Here is a 21874-nt window from a genome sequence, read left to right as displayed (position 1 = left end):
ATGTGGTTTACACCAATTTATTACACAGCTTTCTTTATCAGTACAAAATACAGCTGAACTATGCAGTTTGTTACAGAGCTTCGTATCTTTTCAAGCTAGGCAAGAACAGGTTTAAAAATACACAAAAATAAGGTATCCATATAGTTATGAGGAGAATACAATCTAATCCAATAAAAAATAAGTTTCAACCAGAAGTTGAGCGAAACATTACAAAAACAGTGACACAGAAAATGTCAAGGTAAACCCCTCTGACAGATCGAAGAACGGAAAACAATAAAGTTTATTTCAAGTTGAAGATTCAGATATCTGACATGAACTAGTAAGAAGGCATGAGTCAGTTCTGAATCTTCTAAGGGAACGTGGCAGAGCACAAAGGCAAATGTTCTGAAACACGTGAAATGCGGCCTGAGCAGGTGACCGCCAGGATTCAGCGCTCAGAAGCAGCTGCGGTCCGGCTCATGTTTCTAGAGGAAAACATTCACTGGTCTTCATCTGAACAGGTCAGAGCGACAGCTGATGGAGGACACCTTCACACACGCTCTGCTGTGCTCAGCTCACCGTCGCTGGAGCGCTCTAGTGTTGTCAGTGAATTCAGGTCAGATTGTTGTAGGTCTGTTTGGGTATTAATATGATTTAAATACGTCCACATTTTCACTTACATCAGAAAACCACGTAAGGCCAAGCGAAATAGAGGCATATCTCCAGTTTATCCAGAATCAGAACTGGTTACTGGTTATCTGGCTACTCTTGTTGTGCAGATCAGGTTAAAAAGTGAACCAGTGGCTGCAGAAGCCACATCTACCGTTTTTTTATGTACACACACATTAATGAAGAGCATAAGGGACTCCAAATTGTTTGGGGACAGCAGCCCTAGTGAATGACACTGCTTGCTGGGGTAGAGGGTTGAACAGCTTTGGGATTAAGTTGCATCACGGCGCTTTAGGCTGCAAATGTTCCACCTCCAAACCTGCATTTCAGAAGGTGCTTCATCAGCGGTTTTTCTGAGGTTATGAAACAGATACATTCATACTGTAAGAAGAGGCACAGCTGGGTGGGGAGGAGATATTTCTGCAGTAGTGTTTTTATTCCCCCTTTTATAATAAAGACACTTTCATTTCAATCTAAGGCACTGAAATAAACACTACCTATGGCACAGCTACCAAAAATACCGAACAGTCATATGGACCCACCAAACACAACACAAATGTCCTTATTCACAGTCACAATAGGTAGGGAGAGAAGCTGGGAAACAAAAATCAGAGACACTCACCACCCTCCTTTCACCAGGCAACAAATGAAAAATAAGTTTTGTCCCAAAGCTAATCCTGCAGAGAAAACGTACCACCCTATTCATGTAGAAAGATTTTCCGAGAGTGTATATGAACAAGTGTATATAATTCTTTCACACGCACACACACACACACAAACACACACACTCTCTATCGCCATCTCTCTGCTCAGATCTCCTGGAGAGAGTGGTTGATCTCAATGCGCTCCCTCTTCACCACGGGCTCTCCAGCACACCGAGAAACATCCCCCTCACTGCCCAGGTCACTCATGTCATCTGAAAAAGACGGGTCTGGTAGTGTGGGAGGGACAGGGAGACAGAGAGAGGTAGAATGGGATTCATGCTTCGTAAGATGGATACGAAGTGGAGCAATACATCAGCATATCAGTAATATACCTTTATCCATTAGCACCGGCATCATTGAGTTGAGGTCACTGAACTGTGTATTAAGATAAACACAATAAGATGAGTTGCAAAAACTGGAAAATTTACTTGAAATATGGTTTTGTCATTTGTAATGCACAGCACAATGTGCGCATAACAAAATGCATGAAACCCATAAAAAAAACTCCCATTCCTACCTCTCCCATGACAGCGATGGGCGTCTCCTCTGTTGCTTTGGCAACACGGTGCTCTACCAGGTAGAACATGTACTCGTCGTACAGGAGACGGATGAGGTGGAACGAGCCGAAGCTGGCCGCACTGCGCAGAGTCAGGTCCCTAATCACCATCGAGCTACCAGGGGTGGTAGGAGGGATGGAGGAAAGAATACTTTAAAACATGGAAACATAGTGCATAGCAGCGGGTGCACAAACAATCGAGAAAAACCCTGCTCAAGGTCATGGGTTTGGACATCATAAGTGAGATGGTGTAAAGATAAATTCCTGCAGTTTGCTTATGTCTGACCAACAGAATGAGACATTTCCACTTACAGCATTTACCAGACGCCCTTATCCAGAGCAACTAGTAGTCGGTAGTTACAGGGATAGTCCCCCCCTGAAGACACTCAGGGTTAAGTGTCCTTCTCAGGGACACAGTGGTAGTAAGTGGGGTTTGATCCTGGGTCTTCTGGTAAATGCTGTTGTGTACAACCACACATTTGGCAGCACTTTAAATGTTCAGACTGCTTGTGTATTCTGAGCTCAAATTGCCATTTAAGGTCTCACCTGTAGAAGGACCACTTGAGCAAGAATTGGCGCGCTGCACGCGGGAAGCTGGGGCTGCCCTCATGGGGTTTCAGTACCTGGCTGACCACACTGTCCAGCCAGGCTGCCCACTGGTCCAGAGAGCTCTGCTGTTGCAGGGTAGCTTTAAAGTCCTGCTCCAAACGCTGAACCACACCCTCATCACACTGGCATACCCATGATGCCTGCTCCTGAAGCCAAAACAGAGACAGATAAATGTTACTGACAAAGTGGTGGGGGTTAGAGAAAATTTGGCAAAGGAGGTTGTTACTGACACAGTGGTGCGTATGAGGCGCCCCCTAGGCCATATATCAAGGTTTGCGCATCTACATACGAACCTCACGCATACACCATATATTGGTTTAGCTGTAGATGTGTGAGGAATACATGGTGTACTCGTGAGGTTTGTATGTAGATGTGGAAGGTTTGTATGTAGATGCGTGAGGAATATATGGTGTGTGTGCGAGGTTTGTATGTAGATGCGTGAGGAATATATGATGTATGTGCGAGGTTTGTATGTAGATGCGTGAGGAATATATGATGTATGTGTGAGGTTTGTATGTAGTTGTGTGAGGAATATATGGTGTGTGTGTGTGTGAGGTTTGTATGTAAATGCATGAGGAATATATGGCGTATGTGCGAGGTTTGTATGTAGATACGTGAGGAATATATGGTGTGTGTGTGAGGTTTGTATGTAAATGCGTGAGGAATATATGGCGTATGTGCAAGGTTTGTATGTAGATGCGTGAGGAATATATGATGTATGTGTGAGGTTTGTATGTAGTTGTGTGAGGAATATATGGTGTGTGTGTGTGTGAGGTTTGTATGTAGTTATGTGAGGAATATATGGTGTGTGTGTGTGTGAGGTTTGTATGTAGTTATGTGAGGAATATATGGTGTGTGTGTGTGAGGTTTGTATGTAGTTGTGTGAGGAATATATGGTGTGTGTGTGTGAGGTTTGTATGTAGTTGTGTGAGGAATATATGGCGTGTGTGTGAGGTTTGTATGTAGTTGTGTGAGGAAGATATGGCGTGTGTGTGAGGTTTGTACGTAGTTGTGTGAGGAATATATGGCGTATGTGCGAGGTTTGTACGTAGATGTGTGAGGAATATATGGCGTATGTGCGAGGTTTGTACGTAGATTCGTGAGGAATATATGGTGTGTGTGAGGTTTGTATGTAGTTGTGTGAGGAATATATGGTGTGTGTGTGTGAGGTTTGTATGTAGTTGTGTGAGGAATATATGGTGTGTGTGTGTGAGGTTTGTATGTAGATGTGTGAGGAATATATGGTGTGTGTGTGTGAGGTTTGTATGTAGATGTGTGAGGAATATATGGTGTGTGTGTGTGAGGTTTGTATGTAGATGTGTGAGGAATATATGGTGTGTGTGTGTGAGGTTTGTATGTAGATGTGTGAGGAATATATGGGTGTGTGTGTGTGAGGTTTGTATGTAGATGTGTGAGGAATATATGGTGTGTGTGTGTGAGGTTTGTATGTAGATGTGTGAGGAATATATGGTGTGTGTGTGTGAGGTTTGTATGTAGATGTGTGAGGAATATATGGTGTGTGTGTGAGGTTTGTATGTAGATGTGTGAGGAATATATGGTTGTGTGTGTGAGGTTTGTATGTAGATGTGTGAGGAATATATGGTGTGTGTGTGTGTGAGGTTTGTATGTAGATGTGTGAGGAATATATGGTGTGTGTGTGTGAGGTTTGTATGTAGATGTGTGAGGAATATATGGTGTGTGTGTGTGTGTGTGTGTGTGTGTGTGTGTGAGGTTTGTATGTAGATGTGTGAGGAATATATGGCGTGTGTGTGAGGTTTGTATGTAGTTGTGTGAGGAATATATGGCGTGTGTGTATGTGTGTGTGAGGTTTGTATGTAGTTGTGTGAGGAATATATGGTGTGTGTGTGTGAGGTTTGTATGTAGTTGTGTGAGGAATATATGGCGTGTGTGTGAGGTTTGTATGTAGTTGTGTGAGGAATATATGGCGTGTGTGTGTGTGTGTGTGTGTGTGTGTGTGTGTGAGGTTTGTATGTAGAGGTGTGAGGAATATATGGTGTATGTGTGCGAGGTTTGTACGTAGATGCGTGAGGAATATATGGTGTGTGTGTGTGTGTGAGGTTTGTATGTAGTTATGTGAGGAATATATGGTGTGTGTGTGAGGTTTGTATGTAGTTGTGTGAGGAATATATGGTGTGTGTGTGTGAGGTTTGTATGTAGTTGTGTGAGGAAGATATGGCGTGTGTGTGAGGTTTGTATGTAGTTGTGTGAGGAAGATATGGCGTGTGTGTGAGGTTTGTATGTAGTTGTGTGAGGAAGATATGGCGTGTGTGTGAGGTTTGTACGTAGTTGTGTGAGGAATATATGGCGTATGTGCGAGGTTTGTACGTAGATGTGTGAGGAATATATGGCGTATGTGCGAGGTTTGTACGTAGATTCGTGAGGAATATATGGTGTGTGTGAGGTTTGTATGTAGTTGTGTGAGGAATATATGGTGTGTGTGTGTGAGGTTTGTATGTAGTTGTGTGAGGAATATATGGTGTGTGTGTGTGAGGTTTGTATGTAGTTGTGTGAGGAATATATGGTGTGTGTGTGTGAGGTTTGTATGTAGATGTGTGAGGAATATATGGTGTGTGTGTGTGAGGTTTGTATGTAGATGTGTGAGGAATATATGGTGTGTGTGTGTGAGGTTTGTATGTAGATGTGTGAGGAATATATGGTGTGTGTGTGTGTGAGGTTTGTATGTAGTTATGTGAGGAATATATGGCGTGTGTGTGAGGTTTGTATGTAGTTGTGTGAGGAATATATGGCGTGTGTGTGTGTGTGAGGTTTGTATGTAGTTGTGTGAGGAATATATGGTGTGTGTGTGTGAGGTTTGTATGTAGATGTGTGAGGAATATATGGTGTGTGTGTGTGTGAGGTTTGTATGTAGTTGTGTGAGGAATATATGGCGTGTGTGAGGTTTGTATGTAGTTGTGTGAGGAATATATGGCGTGTGTGTGTGTGTGTGTGTGTGTGTGAGGTTTGTATGTAGAGGTGTGAGGAATATATGGTGTATGTGTGCGAGGTTTGTACGTAGATGCGTGAGGAATATATGGTGTGTGTGTGTGTGTGAGGTTTGTATGTAGTTGTGTGAGGAATATATGGCGTGTGTGTGAGGTTTGTATGTAGTTATGTGAGGAATATATGGTGTGTGTGTGTGTGTGTGTGAGGTTTGTATGTAGTTATGTGAGGAATATATGGTGTGTGTGTGTGTGTGAGGTTTGTATGTAGTTGTGTGAGGAATATATGGCGTGTGTGTGAGGTTTGTATGTAGTTGTGTGAGGAATATATGGCGTGTGTGTGTGTGTGTGAGGTTTGTATGTAGAGGTGTGAGGAATATATGGTGTATGTGTGTGAGGTTTGTATGTAGATGTGTGAGGAATATATGGTGTATGTGCAAGGTTTGTACGTAGATGTGTGAGGAATATATGGTGTATGTGCGAGGTTTGTACGTAGATGTGTGAGGAATATATGGTGTATGTGCGAGGTTTGTACGTAGATGTGTGAGGAATATATGGTGTATGTGCAAGGTTTGTACGTAGATGAGTGAGGAATATATGGTGTATGTGCGAGGTTTGTACGTAGATGTGTGAGGAATATATGGTGTATGTGCGAGGTTTGTACGTAGATGTGTGAGGAATATATGGTGTATGCGCGAGGTTTGTACGTAGATGTGTGAGGAATATATGGTGTATGCGTGAGGTTTGTACGTAGATGTGTGAGGAATATATGGTGTATGTGTGAGGTTTGTATGTAGATGTGTGAGGAATATATGGAGTATGTGCGAGGTTTGTATGTAGATGTGTGAGGAATATATGGTGTATGCGTGAGGTTTGTACGTAGATGTGTGAGGAATATATGGAGTATGCATGAGGAAAGATAGTGTATGTTTGAGCTTTTCTTGATATATGGCTTCATAGTTTTTTAGTGATGTAGTGGTGTGGGTTAGCGAGTTTGGTAATGGAGGTTATTACTGATGTCGTGTGGGTGTGGTACCTGCACGTTTGCAAAGTCCACACGGTTGAGATCAGCAAGCATCTGGTTGATCTGTGATGTGTTCTGTAGCACAGCACGTGCTGCCTGGGCAAGGTGGTTCAGAGAGGTATACCTCCGCAGAGTCTGGGCAAATGCACTCACCACTGCCACCTGTAGGACAGGAGGCAAAAGCACATTAGATAAACTAACAACGACAGCAGTACACACAGCCTTAAATCACTGGTCTCATGCAGCTATACCTTGGTGCGCACAATCTCCTGTGGAAAGTCACTCATGGCAGAGATGAGCCATCCTTCTAGACTCTTGGCAAAGTTGCGGATGGCCTGAGTAAGTGTGCCTATTTAGGTGGAAGAAGATACTGGTGATGACACGAACATTTCATCTCTGCTCAAACATGGTTCAACATTCATTAAAACGAGTGCAAATTCAGCAGCATTTCACTCACTGGGCACCGGTCGGAGCACATCAGGGATGAGTATCTCCACCAGTGCCTGGTAGAGGATATGGTCACAGCTGCGCATCCAGTGCTTCACCGGTTCAAATTTACAGAGAGACAGGAGCTTTTCTCTGGGAATCACACTCTCCACTTCCTCCTCACTGTTCAAACACAGACAGACAGCGAGTAGAGTATGGTGAATATAGACAGCTGTGTTTTGGGTAGTCTCTTATTTGATGAAACTGAGGACCGGCTCGAACCTGTTGGTGATCGTTGTGCTCCCGTCATTAGATGGCACTGAACACCAGAAGGACTGCCACAGCTTTTCAATGAAGTGAAACTGCAGGTTCATCACAACGTCTAGAGTGGCCTGAGAAGGACAAATATTGAGACATGCTCCAAAATATTCCCAGGGTAATATCTGCAGCCAAATGTCCCACAGGCCAGAGCAAATATGTCATAATTGTATAGCCAGGCTAAAGTGACTAGCGTAACATAACTAAACTTTCACTGAGCGAGCGAGAGACCAAGAGAAGCATTTTATTTTATTCTTGTACATTTTCCATATCAGACTCTCTCTCTCTTCTGGCAGACGATTCTCTTCAGATTTTCCTCTGTATCCAGCCACGCCTCAGTATAGGCCTTCCTTTCAATCACATGATCTGCTGTCTGCTTCCTCACAGGCGTTGCCAAGGCAACCTTGTTTACTGTTGCCCCCAGCAACGGCTCAAAACACTGCAGTCAAAAAGAAGGGTAGGGGGGAAATGGCCACGAAAACAGCCAGTACTGACACGTCCAACACCAGGGACAAAAACACAGAGGTGCTACAGCTGTAACCGGTGAACAGCAGAGCTCACAATGCTGCCCGCCCCAAACACCAACCACCCAACGTCCAGAAATAGATTTCAACATGCAGACCAGCACACACACACACACACACACACACACACACACACACACCCCACTAGGCCAGCTGAAAGGTTAATTGGCATGTCTTAAAAGCCATGGAGATGAAAGGGACTCTGGAACAAAAGATGTCTGCTGTGTCCAGAGTTGGGGGTGGGGGCTTATACGAAATATAATAAAAACACCCCCCCCCATTCATGTGAGGACACACTACACTGGGTCGATGGTAATTTCATCAGGAGATGGTGGAAATCGCTGAGCAAACTGGAACTTGTTCAAATAAAGGAAGCTGAAATAAGTCCAGAGCAAAGCTCAGAACAGGAAAGGGGGAAAGGTGGAAGAGAAGAGAGTGATTAATGGAAAGGTATTTACCTCACAGTGGTCCCTGTAAAGAGTTTGTAACTTCTTGATATCCGCCATAGTGATGCGTTCATGCAAGGGTGCAGAGCCCAGGTCCAGATCAGGGAATGGAGGAAGAGCATGAGACATGTCTGTATATAAACAGAACCATTAACTCAACTTGTTTATTGGACTCTGAATGTGTGTGTAAGCATACATAAACTATATGCAATAACTGTATATGGATATCTGGTTGATGGATATCTGGATGGCACATCAATGCAAGCTGTAGCAAGAAGGTCGAGTCCAGAGCATGGAGGCGCTACTAGGAGACAGGCCAGGGGACGTGGAGGTGGCCGCAGGAGGACAACAAGTCAGCAGCAGGACCGCTACCTCCGAAGGAACAGAAGGAGCACTGCCAGAGCACTGCAAAATGAACTCCAGCAGGCCACAAATGTGCATGTGTCTGCTCAGATGGTCAGAAACAGACTCCATGAGGGTGATATATGGGTCAACGCCCACAGGTGTTTAAAGCCCAACAACATGCAGCACATTTGGCATTTGCTAGAGAACACCAAGATTAGCAAATTCACTACTAGCGCTCTGTGCTCTTCACAGATGAAAGCGGGTTCATATTAAGCTTGTGAAAGATGTGACAGAGTCTGGAGACACCGTGGAGAACGTTCTGCTGCCTGCAACATCCTCCAGCATGACCGGTTTGGTATTGGGTCAGTAATGGTGTGGGGTGGCATTTCTTTGGGCTCCAAGTACACGCCAGAGGTAGCCTGACTGCCATTAGGTACTGAGATGGGATTTACTGAGGGATACCTCCCAGTTATAAAGAATTTAGCAATGTTGCATCCATCATTACCAATATACTGCTGGTGGTGTTGGCTCTGGGCTGCCATTGACTGCTCTGCCGTACCGCTGGAGTGATGAGAGCTACAGGACAGACTGTCCCCCATACCGTCCACCTTATGCAGGGGCTTAAACCTGCACACAAGCAATCAGAGATGAGCACAGGCATAAACAGCACAAATCGCCATAGGGATATCAGAAAACTAAACCAGAAGGAACTGCTTTAGGCACTTGGCATATATACACTCTAAAAGGACAAAATCCACAGCGACTGAGAGAGAAAGAGAGAATCCCACCTTTGTTTTTGGTGAACAGGCTGCTGTCTCATGGCCATGTACTGTGTATCCTCCTGCAGACGGTTTAGTGGGGAGTCTGGCTTGATCCGAATGCCATAATAGTGGTATTTAGAGTTCCCTCTGATGGGGACACAGGCATTCACAACCATGAGCATGTGCTTTTTGAATTAACCATAACTATGAAGAGAAGCCTGATCATACCTGGTGCCAAGCCGACGTGTGCGGAGCCCCATGAAGACAGAACGGATGAGCTTCCCAAAGGAGGCGGCATTAACCGGGTCCAGTTTCTGCTCTTGGCAGTGGCGTAGGTAGTGGTTATAGAGGGAGCAGCGTGGGAGACTGACACCGTCTGCTGTCTCATAGTTATCCAGCAACCACTGGAGCTGCACAACAAACCAAACGCGTGTCAGAGATGACAAAACACACTAAAAGCAACGGCAGCTACGTTACTGCACTTCTATCATTCACAGAAAGTATTTTAATAACTACGTGACAGGCCATGAACTAAGGCAGGTGGAAAACACACACAAATGCAGCGAACAAGCAATACAACAAATCATACACACACTACAAGCTACACTACACATACCTGAGAAATCATTCCTAAAACATTTTACACACAAACCATACCACCTAAAAGACAATATGACAGCGGTCAGATAGTACAGAAGTTTTCTACAGTGTAGGAACCCTGTTTAGAAACTACAGGACAGAGATGGAAGTGGAGGACAGGAGAGTGATGGAGAGTCAGAGACAGGCCGCTCCCAGAAAGACAGACAGCACTATTCAGCTGCGGCAACCACATACGTGATTTGTCCAGAGACAGTGAGCTGAAGATGGTCCATTAAATAAAAGAAAACAGTCTAAATGCAGTTTGGTTTCAGTGCAAGCCACAGCAGAAGCAGAATAGAAGCCTTTGAGATTTCTTCATTGGAGGAGGTTGTCTGCTCATTAGAAGGACACACAGACATCCAGGGAGGACTCTTTGGGGAGGCTTTAAGAGGGAGAATCCTGGTCAACTTACATGGCTGTTGAGCAGGCTGCTTTTGTGAGTTGCAATCCCTTCAGACTTGTGGAGGTTTTCAATCGCCATTTCAAGCTAAAAATATTGAAAACAAGCATGCAAGGGAGGAACAGAAGAGAGAAGGAAGAACAGACAGACAGACAGACAGCAGAAAGGAAATAAGACTGTTAGCAGCAGCCAGATGAGAGCATTTTCCTCCTCAGTTCGTCAGTTCAGTGGTCAAATTGCTGCACGAAGGGCATGCAGATGCAGGGTCACCGGGGTTAAGCTGCTGTATTGAAGGCTCTGGCATGGGGGACATGTCACTTTCGAACCTAAAAATGTGGCATAGCTCAATTTTGAAATATAGACACTCTCATTTAGAAACTTGGCCTTCACTATTATTGGCACCCTTCATAAAAACGGAGGAAATTGACATTTTGCTGAAACACCTTCAACTTTTTTGAGTTTTGTTTTCAAGACATTAAAAGTTGTGGTGGTGTAATGAGAGAAAAACAGGCCTCTTTCCAAACTGTTAAAATCCTCCCAAAGGCAGCAGCTGACATGCTAATGAGGCCATTGGAAGGATTGTGAAAAGCACTGAAACTACGGGCGTGTTCTACAGTGGGATCGCCCGTGTGCTCAGCAGTATGAGATACAAAGTTTTGTTCGGGGTTCAGATACCGGGGTAAGTGGATTCGGGTGCGTAATTGATCTGGGTGTACGTATGTAGGGGCTGGAGGATGGTGCGTTGTAGGAGCGTGTACCATGGCAGTGGAGGAGCGCGCAGAGTGGGATCCATGCAAGGTGTGGTGCCGGTTGGAGTCCACCCCACCGCTGTGGATCAGGTAGGTACTGCCGCTGGAGATAATCTGGCTGCTGCCCACATCCATAGTGACGCCCACCATGCTGTGTGATGGCATGCTGCTGGGTGATGACACCACCGTGGTTGCATGAGACCCACTTCCTGCCTGAGAGTCGAAGTATGGAGCAGCACTAGTCTGAGCGTACAGCTGGGCTTCTGGGTTATACGAGTATGCCGTTCGACTGGGGAGAGAGAGATGTGTTTGAATGCAACAAGCCATAAAATAAAAAAGCAAATAGTAAAATCAGTGCAAAAGCCAGTTACAACTTACAAATTCCATTACCATGGCGATTACACAAACAGAGCTCAAAACATTTAAACATCAGCACACAGATGTGTTAATAAAGCACGCAGAAAACAAGTGCAGCGTGGCGGTGTAAGTGCTAAATGCGGCAGTGCTCACATGGTTCCATTGGTGTAGACAGCCTCTCCACCCTCAGCATACTGCACCTGGGATGGGTACACATACTGGATCTGCTGCACCTGCTACAACAGGAGGATCATTCTCAACATGTGACACACCACAGCACTCCACTTAACCCTCACCCGCCCGGGGAGCAGTGGGCAGCCATGACAGGCGCCCGGGGAGCAGTGTGTGGGCACCTCAGTGGGCACCGTTGCCTTACCCACTAGACCACCACCACCCCTAAACAGCTTACATTCATCCCAAAAATACACACATACTTATGTCAAACGGTTACCAAGTCAAGGATTGTCCAGGCATATACAAAACTCATTTAAAGTGAAATATTGTTAGTCATTATTATTGCTGCTCTGTGTGCGGACAGGCTGCGGCCAGCAGGTGGTGTAGGTACACTACCACAGATAAAGTCAGAGTTGCGGGAGTGAGAGGCTGTGTGCTGTCAGCTTGAAGGCTGCATGGTATGTGTGACAGCATGACTGTCAGCATGTGTACCTGCTGTGGCACCTGCTGCACTCGCTGTACGGTTTGCTGCTGAACCTGTGCAGCCTTCTGGGACGACCCTGTGGCTTGGACAAGCACCCTCTGACAAGAGAAAGACAGAAAAGCTGACAAGATGTTCGTGCTTTATGTGCTCTTCAGCCCACATCTATAGTGTGTCACGCATGTGTGTACCTGCTGTGATGCTGGGACAGGCTGCACCACTGGAGCTTGTGCAGAGGTGGTCGTGCGCAGCGCTACGGTAGAAGCAGAGTCGGACCCTGCCTCTGGGCTTTGCATGATGGGATACTGGAGGAGAGATAAAATAGAAGAGGATGTGAGGATGAGGACAGGGACTCTACTGAAGTCCTACTGAGGCACTGAGAGACGTGTGTGATTGAGTAGATCCTCTCTGGTGACATGCCAGAGTAGCTGAGATAAGCGAGAGACACACACACACACACACACACACACACACACACCTACAGTATCCAGCCCCCTGAGGGTTCGTACAGAACTGCTGAAGTCATTATTATGACTGCTCTTATTTGAACTCATCTCGTAATGCCTGATGTTCCACCAGGTGGCGTGTTAGGTGTAGGTAGAGCTGGAGATCTTCGCCTGAAAGCGACTTCCGCAGTAAATGAGCGGTCAGGTGATGCATTTCGACTAGCGATGTGCCATGTCTGGGGTGACAACTTTGACCATGATATTAATAAATGTATAAACGACATTTTGACAAAGTAAAAGAGCTGCGTACATTTGAATAATGTGGTGAGCTTACACTCTGTGCACATTCCGGCAGGAATAAGAGCTGGTAGCCGAAGTCAAGAGTACAACACGCCCATTTTTTACTTACTGACGAGCGAGAACGCGGCTGCTCTTGCTCTCTGGCACCACGCAATGGAGATGGTGCCTAACCGCCCATCAACAGTAAAAACTGTGTCGAACCCCCATATAACACACACGTCAACATGCAACATTAGTTTTGCAAGCCGAAGTCTGATCAGCAACACAGTTCCCACTAACACTGTAATATCTTTTCATGTGTATGCCTGATATGTCTGAATCTGGTGCTGGCCCGGCCCCCCATGCTCTGATGATATCCAGCGTCCTCGGGGGCTCCAATAATCCAGCTGATATGAGGAAATTCCACAGCGTTTTGTAAACGTTTGTCAGTTGCTATGGTGAGGAATCCATGACGACCACCTCGAATGCTCAGGCCCCTCCCCCTCCATTTTCTTTTTTAAGCTTGTGCACAAGAACTCTGTAGAGAAGGAGGAGGAGGGGTGGAAATCTCTCTCACACACACTCAACAGGTTTAACAGAGTAAAGCCAATGTGCAAAATACATTGCATTACACTGTTAGTGAACCGTGAAACCTACAACATTTCCCAGAAGTAAATTCATCCATAGATGAATACAAAAAGTGGTAAGAGACGACATGCGGTGGTTTGTGTGATGGAGGGAGAAGCAGAGGACAGGAGGAAATGGAGACTGTTGATTTGCTGTGGCCAAAGGTAGAAGAAAGATAATAAATTGGAAGCAATTCTAATAAAATGTAAAACGCAACAGTTCTTTAATCACCCACAATAAAAAATGTGTACCTCCATTTTAATGAAATATCGACACACAGTTCACCCACCATACAGTATGCATGTTATTTTCTAATAGCTATGATGTGATCAGCAATAATTACTGAGGCCAAAAACAATACTGTTGCATCAGACATTAATTATGAAATAAACATGTCAAGTAGGATGTTGATTCATCTGCCACTGGGTGTGGCATTACTATGGACCATGGACATAACTGGCCAATAGATTGATGTTGAAACTGAGCTGTCTCTGGTAGATAATATAAAGACAGACGATTGATAATAGCATCTAGAATCAAAAGAACCATTTACAGTTAATAATATCAGAAAGTGACACGGTTTTGGCAATGACCTTTACAGTGCTATGTCAGGTCAAGCACTATGACAGTGCTTGACAGGTATATGACAATACTACATTACTGTCACAATATCGACTTTGCCACCAGATTTTAGCAGTGCTGTACAGGCTACAGCTTCAGAACTTTTCAGTATACTGCCTGGTCACGTGTGATCCCAGTCTCCATTTTCAACCAGACAACACTGTCTAGGCCAATGAAAATGCATTTACATGCTATTAACCAAAAACATTTACTGATGCATACAAAACTTCATTAAACTATGCTCCCAACTGTAGTGCCACTCCCTGTAACTATTAGTACACCTTTTAAATAGTTTATGGTCACAGTGTAACACAACAAGCTGCTGCTTGAATGAAGTTGCTTAGCAACAATGCCAACAGCTGAATCAGAGATGGAACTATTTCACCCAGGAAGGCTAGCCAAAGCATTCTCAGCCTTATTTAACTCTTGCCACAGTTATTCATAAAAACTGAAAGGTACACGGCAATCTTAGCCTACTCTGCAGAATTGATGGAATAAAGCCTTCGAGGTTTTTGTAGAACAGGACAAGTGTGAAATCCAAGCACTCCGAACACACCACTCCCACTGTCACACTGGTCACAGATTAACTCACATGCTGTGATTCACTAGAAGGGCAGGTTAGTGCCCATTGTGGCCTATACAGGGTCATCTTCCTCAAACAGCCAAACAGAAAGTGGAAGTAGGCTCTTACTGTGCCTCCCTCATCTTCAGCAGCAGCTGCTAACACACTTTCTCAAAACCACCTGAACACCCCCTATTTACTTTTATTGCCATCAATAAGAGGGTGCTAGTAGCCTCGTGGGAAAGACACTTGCCTATGAACCAGAAGTTCAAACCCTACCATAGTGTCCTTGCGCAAGACACTAAACCTCCAGGGGGACTGTCCCCGTACTGATTGAGCATCTGATAATTTAATAAATGTAAAATGTAATAAGACACACAAATTCATAGGGTTAGGTGCATGAGAATATGTTTAACCTGTAACCAGTGGAATAATAACAGAACATTATGTAATATGAAAACCTCAAGCCAGACTCCTGAAGGGTCCCATAAGTCTTCTCCTGATTTTGGAATCCAGGGAGAATGACACGTTTTCTCCCGGCATAAAAGACAGGCACATACACACACTACAAATAAATCAATATACACGATCATAAACACACAAACTCATATGTGATTGTGTGGTTTAACAATACAAGCTGTACCTGTAGCTCAGTAAGTAAAATTAAATCAGGGAAAAACATATACAGATGTTCAATTAAAAACAGGAGCCCACAGACTTGGCTCTTGTTTGCACTGGCCCACATTGTTTGCAGAGCAACAACGGTTGCCAGTGGCAACACCGTCCACTCCCGTTACCAGGAGCCTGTTGCTATGCAACCAACAGAATACTTCCCAAACCAAACAATGCCATCCCCCAATGATCCCTCTATCTCACATTAACCAGAATCTTACAATAATAAATACGTAAGCAATTCATTTAAGAAGGGGGCCACTCATTAAAACAGATATATAACTGCTTAAAATCTACTGCGTTCTCCTGAATCTTATTATATTTCCAACAACAACAATCACAAGCTGAACTTACTTTTCCAGCAGATGATAACAGTATCAAATAAAAAGGGATTATATATATATATATATATATATATATATATATATATATATATATATATATATATATATATACATACATACATACAAACAAAGTCTGGTCTTTCACAGATTCAGTGGATGATTAAACAATTCAATCTGATCAGAAAGACATTCTTACTACAGGGTTCCATAAGCTCCTTTACTCAGACAGAAGAGAGACTGCCTCAGGAGTACAGCCGGAGGGGGTTCATCACACCGATTTAATCACAGCACCACGCACTGCACACTCAGTGACGAGCTCTACCGAGGAGGCGAGGAAGTGGTCAGCAAGAGGAACCAGTCAGGACCTTATGCCCCCCTTTCACAGCACTGTGTAGTCTGTTATATTGAATATTAAAAAATAAAGAAATAAGTGCACAAAACAAACATAGTCATTACCAGCACACTATAGTGATGGGCATGTGAAAAGTGGACATAAGTGTGCACACTGCCATGTTTAGTGCTCGATATGACTTGCTGAAATGGTGTTCACCCATCTCATACCACTGGTCCCGGTCACCAGCTCGCACCATCCATCACCCATGTGTGGCACCGACGTGTCAGTGCCGGGGGAGGGGGTTAAAGAGAGGTAGGGAGAAAGGGAAATCAGCCAACTGTTGCCATGGAGACAGTTTGTTCACACTTACAACTCTCCACCCCCACCCCCATAAACCTTTCCAGATTTCCAGCCCTACCCAAAAGGCGAAAAAGGGGTCTGTTAAAGTGGTTTTCTCAGTTGGGGAGATGATGTCCTGAAGCTAAACTGCTGTGTGGAAGTGTCTCTAACTCGTGTGTTCTTACTGATGACAAAATGCTGGAACCCCACCTTGTTGCTCATGGTAACTGAATAACAAAGTACAAATGGCAACAGGACCAAGCATTCATGTGCTTTTCCACAAGGAGCATCTTCAAAACAGGCAGATGTCAAACTGCCAGAGATTTCCAGGTTTTTTAAAACCAAAAAAAAACTTTACATCAAAACATGTGGCAGCTGCCAGAAACGTTGAATGCGTCCAAAATGAAAGTGTTAATAGTTTATAGTAATCCATGAAGATACGTCTAATAAAAAAAATTATATATATATTTTGTGCCCCCACCAAAACAGCATCATTTCTACTAAGTATACTTGCACACAGTTTTTGAAGGAACTCTGCTGGAAGAAGAACTAGCCACAGATCCTTCCATAAACCTCACCACAAACCCAGATGTGTCTTCTTGTGAAGATAAGTATTTGCCTGTATTTATCAGCATTGATACGGACCAAATCTCCAACTCCCCAACCATGCCTCACTGTTTCCTGTAATGCTCTCTAGGCCTCCAGCAAGCAAGCTGCCTTCAACTACAGCCACATATTTCTAATTTGGACCCATTAGTCCAGAGCGCCCGCTGTCACTTGCACGGAACCCCAGTTCCCATGTCTTCATGGAAATTAGGCTGAAAACCACTTCTGGCTTGACTTCTCCGGACAGTTAATTGGTGTAGCAGGTTCCTCTGGATTCAGAGCTAGTTGAGAGCTGGTGGCAAATCTTCTGGTTTTAAAGAGCCACGTTATTCATCTGCTGCAGGTTTCCTTGGCCGACCTACGATCTGCCTATGATCAGCACATCTTTGGTAAAGATGGCGGTCTGTGGGAAACATTATTTTGTAAATAAATTTTTAAAGCATTTTTAATTTACTGAAACTAATAAGCACTTAATGCAGATTAGATTGATAAAACAGTCATAAATAAAAGAGAGGAGAATATTCTCATTAACAGTGGCCAGTTATTGATTCAAAGTGTCATCTATAAACAATATCAATGTAAGTAAATGACTACATTTTTACCTCTGAAATTAAGAAAACAGAGGAGATGATGCTGTTAAAGGCTGAAGTAATAACACATTTCAGGAACACAGTCTTTACATATAAAAATATTGGAATATACAGACAGTAGACACCTCATGGGTGGAAAGTGAAAGGTGAGTGTGAGAAGAGTTTTTAAATACTAAAAAACTGGCAATAGAACTTGACTAGAAACTACTCCCCAGCTATTAAAGCATTTTAATATAGTCGACATCATCAGGGTGCCAGTAAACCGGGTTAAAGAGATTAAGCCACTGAAAACCTGTGGACAGCAACGTGGGTTTCCTGGATGTCTTGAAGAAAATGAGCAGAGGGGGTGGGAAATTAGCTTCCTCACTTTTGATAATCACATAATCTCGCATATCAGGAAAACCATTACATTTTCAATAATAAAAAGTAACTAGTGTTTGCACTAGTGTTTTAAAATCAACAAAATTTATGACGAAATATCTGTCCACAAACCTTTTTGACATGATGAAGATGAGATCAAATGTAAATGCTGTGATAATAACTATAATGAAATATATAATGCAAAATTGTTGTTGAATAAAAAATGCAATAGATATGGTGTCCAAATCTAGACTCTTCATTATCGTTGTTGACGTTATTTCCTCTGGTTTAATTGAGTTATTATATTGCAGTTTTTGTTCCCTGTATCTCCCATCCGGTCACACAGATGATGGAATTGCGGAATTAATTTGATTTCAGGATACTTGTGATGGGTGAGCAGATGGCTGGGAGAAAATGACAAAGCGATCTATGGACACACAATGAAGAGTGTGAATTCTTTACAATGAAGTGGAAAACAAAAAACATGGAAGCAATCGGAGCATCTTCCGTGTCTGGAATGTTCAGAGTGTTGGTCGACTGAAACTTGAGTAAACTAAAAGGAGTCTGGATGAGTCTGGAACTCTTGAAAACTAGACTGGACTAAAACTAAAACAACTATAGATTCCAGGGGATACATCAAGCACATTATAGGGCCTAATCTGCACTGGAACAACTCTATACCCCACACAAAATCTATATTGTCTCTACCAAACCTCTAACTAGGAGCGCTAACCATTATAAATGAAGAACTCGTATTTGGGATGTCATTATGTGCCTGAGAGGAAACAGTAGGTGTGTACAGTCTAATACAGCGTTGCCTGTTCCTTCTCAAGTCAGCTAATTCATTTAAGTGCAGGTGTCTAAAGTACTGGCCACTGCCCAACAGCATCTCCAAAAAAATATTATTATAATCAAGTTTGAGATCAACATCAGAGCAGATAGAAATACATACCTGTGAATAAATACACAAACATTATTTAGGATTTATTATGTTGCAAAAGGTTTATTGCCACATATGTAAGTCTAACACATATTTAGCTATAAATGACAATAAAGCTCAACTTCAATAACTAGAAAGCACAAATATTAATATTCTAATTAAATAGTTACATTTAATACATCACCGCTTTGAAAGCTTCATTTTTTTATGAAGAACTCCCATCTTTATTTACATTTTGGTTCTAGTTTAGTCTAGGACTAGGCTTAGTTCATGAACAGGAAACTGGCCCTATTGATAAGGAATAAATAAATAAGTAACAGCAGAAGTGATGTGAAGTGATTGAAAGATGGAATCATACCCACTGTCCACTATGTGGTAAAGAGTGGAGCCTGAGCAGTAGAAAGCCTGGGAGGTGGGGGTTTTTATGTCTCTACTGTCCCTGGCTGAAAGGCCACGAGGGGGGAGAAAAACCAGCCATTGTGATGCAAATGTCAAGGCCCTGTCGGCTGTTTGTGGCAGGAAATTTAATTAGCAGTTGTGTAGCTACGATACAAACCAGGTGGAATGCAAAGAATTCCCTGGTGAGGAAAGACTCGGGAGGGAGGGGGGAGACAGAAAGCCCATGAAAAACATTTCGCCTTCAAACAAGTTTCAACCTGTTGCAAGTCACACTTCTTTTCCTGCTTCGTCTGGGACTGAAATGAAGAGAAGTCCCTACCTGGATCGGACAATAGCCTTTTAGACACGGAATAAAAGCTCAAAAGAGCATCAGAAAGTCCTGTCCCCTGCGCAAAACAACATTTTATTAAATATCTAATGAAGCAGTCTCTATATAGCCATCAACGCGGGTTACATCCACACTACAGGCTGGACATGTGATCAGGAGCCATTTCAGGTCAGACTGTCAGCCCCCCAGGGAAAGCAGTGCAGCTGTCTGCCTGAGAGCAGCCCTGGACCAGAGACCTTTAAAACACAGCATGGCATAAGGTTACTGCGGAGACTGCTAAAACCATCACCGGAGCACTCAGCACACTTACCCTCCAAAAAAAGACACATGGAGTGGCAGTGGGAAGCACTGGGACATGGACAGGAGTCAATAATAGCTGCTGGGTCCACCAGTCCACCACTGTGAGCACCGCCAGACTTGTACGTCTGTCCTCATGTCCAGAAACTGAACAGAGTACAACCTGCTTGAAACACGCAGCCCCTGCCCACCGCCCCGGTCCATTCCCGGCCTTTCCATCGGCTTGGGTGGATTTGTAGATCACGTTGCCATGTAAACACAACAGCTGCTTGCTCACGCTTGTGGTTGCTTGGGAATTTCCTATTTCCCCAGTATAGTTGTGCTCCAAATTATAATCGCATAATTTCATGTGATTTGTAAAATCAAAGGAAAGTAATTCAATTAATTTCCATTACAGTGTTCATATTACAAGAATTTCTAATCTTCAAAAGTGTATAAAGTCTTTTTACACTTAAACGCTGGCAACAGGTGAACGAAGGATGATCTTCATACCATCTTCCCGACATATGAAGCAGGGAGGTTACTTAACGACTTCCATAATTTATGAATGGCATCAATCATTCATTGTTGGTATGGAAGTGCACCTGCTAGAGAAGATCCTCTTACCAGAAAGCAGGTATTAGGGTCTTTAATTAAAAGAGCAGTGTTTAAATGCTGGTATGGACAACAGCTTCGGCTAACAGGTTACCTCCATTCCACCTCTGGTAGATAAAGAAGATTTCAATAAAGATGGGAAGAGACACTTCAGAGAAGAAAACTGCCCTTTCAGGAGATTAAAAGGTAAAGAAGTGATGACGAGCAGGAATAGCATCATTCCTGCTCTCCGTTCGCTGGTCCGGCCTATCAGCACGAAACAGAAATCAATAGAGCAGTAAAGCTAATGAGTGGCGAAGCCCGTTAACAGGTGAAGCTTCGCCATGGTGACTAACTGCCACTGGAAAAAATGACACCTGGGGTGTCCCCACTGCCACCAGAAAAAAGCCAATGTACACATAACCACAAAAAGAAAAGAAAAAGAAGAGAGAAATTCATGAGTAAATCGAAATATGTGTATCTCTAATATCTCACAACAACCCTCAGAACTACCACCGAGCTACATGTTGCTAGTTGTTACTAGTGATCTCTCGGTCTCGGTCTGTAAACTGTGCGGCGGAGCTGCGTCCACGTCCACCTGAGGACCTCAGCGTCCCCGTCCACCTGAGGACCTCAGCGTCCCCGTCCACCTGAGGACATCAGCGTCCCCGTCCACCTGAGGACATCAGCGTCCCCGTCCACCTGAGGACATCAGCGTCCCCGTCCACCTGAGGACATCAGCTTATGAACCCGTGTTCGGTGTAAACTGTGCGGCCGGAGCTGCGTCCACGTCCACCTGAGGACCTCAGCGTCCCCGTCCACCTGAGGACATCAGCTTATGAACCCGTGTTCGGTGTAAACTGTGCGGCCGGAGCTGCGTCCACGTCCACCTGAGGACCTCAGCGTCCCCGTCCACCTGAGGACATCAGCTTATGAACCCGTGTTCGGTGTAAACTGTGCGGCCGGAGCTGCGTCCACGTCCACCTGAGGACCTCAGCCGCCTCGTGTAAAAGTTTCGCTTCACCCTGAAACTCTCTCGGCGAGCAGTAAAACCGGCCGGCGCTCAGCGGGCCTGAGAGTGGAGTAAACCGGCCTGAGAAGTTGAGGTAAACCGGCCTGAGAAGTTGGAGACCCCCCTCGCGTTAGCAGCTAGCTCGCCGGGGAGCAGTGCGGGGAAAGTGTAGGAGGGAGGCGGCGGAGAGCTCGGAAAGTGGTAAAAACGGATATTCACCTTCGCCTGGTGCTTACTTCTCTGCCCTGGCTGCGTTTCTTTTCTGTCACTCGCTCGCTGGCTGCCAGTCGCCGTCGCCGTCGCCGTCGCCGTCGTCGCCGTCGCCGTTGTTGCTGAGTGTTGCTCCCGTTGGTAAGTAACTGTCTCCAGGACTACAGTCTCTATGGCGCTCACGGGTCTCGAGGCAACTGTTGCTACCCTATTC

General features: G+C 44.4%; 1 protein-coding gene across 3 annotated transcripts; it reads right to left on the bottom strand.

Moving 5' to 3' along the window:
- Positions 1 to 3: 3 nt before the first annotated feature.
- Positions 4 to 21858, bottom strand: rfx2 (regulatory factor X, 2 (influences HLA class II expression)). 3 transcript variants are annotated; one of them, XM_028999915.1, is made up of 18 exons: positions 21670 to 21858; positions 12313 to 12426; positions 12133 to 12222; positions 11620 to 11702; positions 11119 to 11398; positions 10373 to 10447; positions 9550 to 9731; positions 9349 to 9468; positions 9066 to 9187; positions 8228 to 8346; positions 7210 to 7319; positions 6959 to 7110; positions 6753 to 6850; positions 6514 to 6663; positions 2455 to 2663; positions 1870 to 2023; positions 1685 to 1727; positions 4 to 1579 (listed from the first exon to the last, which is right to left on the bottom strand). In XM_028999915.1, exons 2-18 carry the CDS (start codon positions 12415 to 12417, stop codon positions 1458 to 1460), a joined length of 2214 nt encoding a protein of 737 aa, XP_028855748.1. In that variant the 5' UTR covers positions 12418 to 12426; positions 21670 to 21858; the 3' UTR covers positions 4 to 1457. The 3 variants fall into 3 exon arrangements, with proteins under 3 accessions (XP_028855748.1, XP_028855749.1, XP_028855750.1); XM_028999916.1 differs by lacking the exon at positions 21670 to 21858 and adding an exon at positions 19879 to 19998; XM_028999917.1 differs by lacking the exon at positions 10373 to 10447.
- Positions 21859 to 21874: the final 16 nt, after the last annotated feature.

Source organism: Denticeps clupeoides, chromosome 13, assembly GCF_900700375.1.
Source record: "Denticeps clupeoides chromosome 13, fDenClu1.1, whole genome shotgun sequence".
NCBI lineage: Eukaryota > Metazoa > Chordata > Actinopteri > Clupeiformes > Denticipitidae > Denticeps > Denticeps clupeoides.
This window is presented reverse-complemented; position numbering and strand designations above follow the sequence as displayed.

What these genes read in the sequence shown, in the direction of transcription:
- rfx2 (XM_028999915.1), bottom strand. Translation starts at nt 12,417, where the DNA reads ATGCAAAGCCCAGAGGCAGGGTCCGACTCTGCTTCTACCGTAGCGCTG. An exon ending in ACACGTCGGCTTGGCACCAG is followed by an intron (nt 9,469 to 9,549) that starts GTATGATCAGGC and finishes TGTCCCCATCAG; the next exon opens with AGGGAACTCTAAATACCACT. An exon ending in ACACCACCAGCAGTATATTG is followed by an intron (nt 8,347 to 9,065) that starts GTAATGATGGAT and finishes GTTTATATACAG; the next exon opens with ACATGTCTCATGCTCTTCCT.